At 27.2% G+C, this 3991-nt stretch overlaps 1 protein-coding gene across 5 annotated transcripts in view; it reads right to left on the bottom strand.

Moving 5' to 3' along the window:
- Positions 1-1460: 1460 nt before the first annotated feature.
- LOC122533976 (protein N-terminal asparagine amidohydrolase) overlaps positions 1461-3991 on the bottom strand; it is a 32383-nt gene continuing 29852 nt past the window's right edge. For all 5 annotated transcript variants that reach the window (XM_043664201.1, XM_043664202.1, XM_043664205.1 and 2 more), the window contains 3 exons: positions 3727-3935; positions 3371-3532; positions 1461-3255 (listed from right to left, as the gene is read on the bottom strand). In XM_043664201.1, the coding sequence (XP_043520136.1) occupies positions 3130-3255; positions 3371-3532; positions 3727-3935 (497 nt within the window). In that variant the 3' untranslated portion in view covers positions 1461-3129. The remainder of the gene's footprint in view (positions 3256-3370; positions 3533-3726; positions 3936-3991) is intronic.

Raw genomic sequence — 3991 nt, 5'->3', positions numbered from 1 at the left:
AATAATAATTATTATTATCAACAATACTGTTTGTTTAATTAACATTAATAATCAAATGTATGTAAATGTAAGTACGTATAAAATGATATTGCGATGCTTTTTATAAAGTCAGATACATGTAGAAAGTGTTAGAGGAAAAACATATTTCAACATGTACGCATGCATGTACGTCTACATTAAATGTAGACATATTTTATTTAATAACTTCGAACAGCTACGACTTATTGCAAAATCGATTATCTTCATATTATCAAATCTTTATTTATCGACAATTTATAACTATCATGGTATATTTCGGCCGAAATGTTTCTCTAGATTGATTTTTAATTAGAATTCGCTTGAAGCGCATACGCATATATGTAACAAAATAAAATTAATTTCTCATAATACAAAATAAACAATTGGGTATGGATAGTTAAGATTCCGACGTGGCTAGAATAGCAAAAATGAATAACAAAAGTCAACTGTGTATCTGCATACATTTTGAAATTATAAAAATAGATTTTTTTTATATCGTATCAAAAGAGAATTAGAAATAAAATTTTATACTTATAAAGAAATAAAATATTTTGTATTAATTATTTTTTCATGTTCCTATCATTTAATCTGCACGTAAAAAATTCTCATGGATTGTTTTCTTGTTTTCTTTTCTTTCTTCTTACATGCATATAAATTATGTTAATTGCTTTCCGAGAATATTATATTATTATACTTGTTGTCTTTTTTGAAATTTGTAAAATATTGAGTTAAATTTTAAAGACATTCATTTAGACATTTAACGTCTACAGATAATTAGGTTTTAAAGTAATAAATAATATTAATAGATTTTAAAGTAATTAGTACTCACGTCGATGAATTTGATGGATATTATTCTGATTGAAGTATTCTTCCAAAGTTTTGCACAAGTATGTCGATCAATAATAAATTTGTTTAATTTATCTAATTAATGTCTAATTTATAATTTCATCTATTTCGTTTAAAAAATTAATATTAATCGGAAGATTTGCGCAGTTTTTGACCGATTGCATACGTATAGAAAAAAGAAAGTTAATCGTCGATGATTATTTAAATATATATTATTTAATTATAATATTTGATACAAGCATTATAAATATAATTCAATATGCACAGCCTTTGAAACGTTTGAAGCATTATAAACAAATAGACTTGTATTGCAAATGAGTCAATTATTTGGAACTGGTCATTTTGTGTCGATAAAATGATACGCAATTATCATGAAAGTGTTTAATTCAGCCTTTATTGTATAAATATATCACCACAAAATGTTATTAGAAAATTACTTTTGCAATTTGTAACAAGAGAAAATAAAAGGAGAGAAACTGAATAGAAAGTTTGTGAAAATAATACAATGAGATGAAAGATGAGGAAGTAAAGACAAGGTAAAGAAAATATTAGAACTACATTGTAAAGAAAGTTGTATGATACAAATACGAAAGCAATCAAGTCTGTAAAATATTATTAATTGAACCGATGGATAATTGTTACATATAAGTTTTCTTTAGTAAGCATTTTTCTTTAAGTATTTTCTCACTTTAAATCACAATTTATATCAATATTAATATTAATATCAACGGTTAGTGCTATTACTAATGGTTACGAGTCTCAAGCATCACAAAGCTAAATGATTTTACGTTGCTACTTACATGATGTAATAAAATATATATATATATATATATATATATATATTTTTACTAGATCATGTAAGCAGCGACGTAAAGTCATTTAGCTATATATATATATCTTTTCTTTAAAATCTTTTTATAATTACTGTTTCATTAAGATAATGGAGAATAATGAAAATTGTTTACTGTTTTCATATAAAAGTAACTTATCTTATTCAGTCATAGCACACCATTGTAAAGAATAAGCGTAATTGTTTTCATTTATTTCTTTTCCAATATAACCCACAATCTGTACATTAAATCATTTCAAGTTCTAATCATTTACATAACGAAATTATTCGAATAGGATGTTCAAATTAATATTTTACCTACAGTATTGCCACAAAATATTTGTTTCTGAATTATCTATTCTTTGAAGAAGTGAATAGAGAATAATAATAGAGTAGACATATATATATATACACAGTCTCAAATAACAGATTATGAGACTTTTTTCTTTTTTTCATTTTTTTTCAATTAATAAAATATTCTTTCTTTGCAAAACCAGCAACATCAATATATGTAATTATTTACAACACTATTGATTTTTCTGGCTTTTTGGTAAACGTTTTGCTTTTATAGAAAATATTAAATGTTCATTCGCTAACTCGTCTATTTTGCATTGCGAGGAAAAAAGAAAATTACGTGCAACATTGCATGTGAATTTGAAACACGAGTTACGTACAAAATATTTGCAAAAAAAAAGTTCGAATCGTTTCAATTCTGCTATAAATCTTCATATTTTCTTGCATTAAAAATAAAGTGTTACGATTGTATATTGTTGTTAAACGGATAAAAAAACAACGAAGAAAATGTATATATCTAAAAATACGATAGCATTTCGAACTGAAATTGTTGTATATAACAATCTTTAATTTATTATAAAGATTTCTTGGAAAAGAAAATAAAAAATAAAGGAATTAACAATCACATCTCTCTCTCTCTCACTCTCACTCTCACTCTCACTCCATCGGAGAGTATAAACTCTTACATTACCGTGCTTAATAATAATCATCCAAAAGTATTATTCTAACAAAATTATCTTCTTTCTTTTTTTATCGTTGCGCTTTCAAATTAGTTGTTGTAAAGATCGAAAGACCAGTTGTTGTACGTCTTATTTTTAAATATCATAGGTAAAAAATGAAATAAACTATAAATCGTATATGCCTTTATATCACATTCAGCGATATTGTACGCCTATTTTGGAAATAATAAACACAAAAAGACATATTTCATTAACAATACCAGATAATATAAAACACATGATATAAACAAATCATCATACTGATTCATGTTATTACAGAAGAGAGTTTTCGTAACAAAATTTCTTCGATTCATTATTTCTTCGTATTTGTGGAATCTTGTGTTATCAGGAAGAAATTTCACTAGTCGCCACTTTAGTGATATTTTTCTTATAAGTCTTTATGTATAATTTGAATAATCAATATCAATATCGTATGGGTTGCCAAATACCGGTGGTTTCGTCCCGACGATAATAATGGGGTCTATTATCACGGAAGACGGTGACAGCCGGAAATTGATTGTCCTGTATATATTTGAGCGTAGCGCGTACCTAGACAAATTATTTCGACGAAGGTGAACAAACAGGAATAAAACATACATCAAGTTAAAAATATTTATTCCACCGTTAATCTTGTAATTTAATTTAACAGGTTATATTACATTACCTGTGATACAAAATGTGGCAGTTCGACTTCCGGCGCAGTCGAAAGATGTTGTAGAATAAATTGATCGGATTGTGCTAACCAAAGGTCGACTCCTCTTAAAGGATCATAGTTGAATGGTCCGATTCTGAGTAAACCAAGTGTACAGTCGTAAACATCCAAAACCTATACACGATATTAACGATATTAACCATATAAAATTTGGATCATTCTCATTATATGTTACATATATTATTACTTACAGTTAACATTATAACTAATTTATTATTTTATTTAACAGAATTTGTAACGAATTCGTTACAATTACAGAGTCGATTTAGATATACTGCGATTTCTTTGAAATATTTTTACATACGTACTTGTTGACCTCCAGTTAAATGCCTAGCGCATCTCAGCGCTTGATCGGGTCCCTTATCAGGAAAGGTTGCAGGGAAAATCTCGCCTGTTTTTACATTCAAACCAATGCCGTATATTACCGGCCAATGGATACCACCTCTTACTGTAGTGTTTAATTCGCCTACACAACATAGAGTTAGATCGATCTCCACAGGCTGTTTGTGAAATGCCGCTAAAATCGAAACAAAATGTCTCTTAATATTTCATCGAAGTAAACATACAAGAAAA

The sequence above is a fragment of the Frieseomelitta varia genome, unplaced genomic scaffold (assembly GCF_011392965.1).
Source record: "Frieseomelitta varia isolate USP_RPSP 00005682 unplaced genomic scaffold, Fvar_1.2 scaffold_564, whole genome shotgun sequence".
NCBI classification, from domain to species: domain Eukaryota; kingdom Metazoa; phylum Arthropoda; class Insecta; order Hymenoptera; family Apidae; genus Frieseomelitta; species Frieseomelitta varia.
The sequence above is the reverse complement of the archived record's forward strand: the minus strand, read 5'-3'. Positions and strand labels throughout refer to the sequence as shown.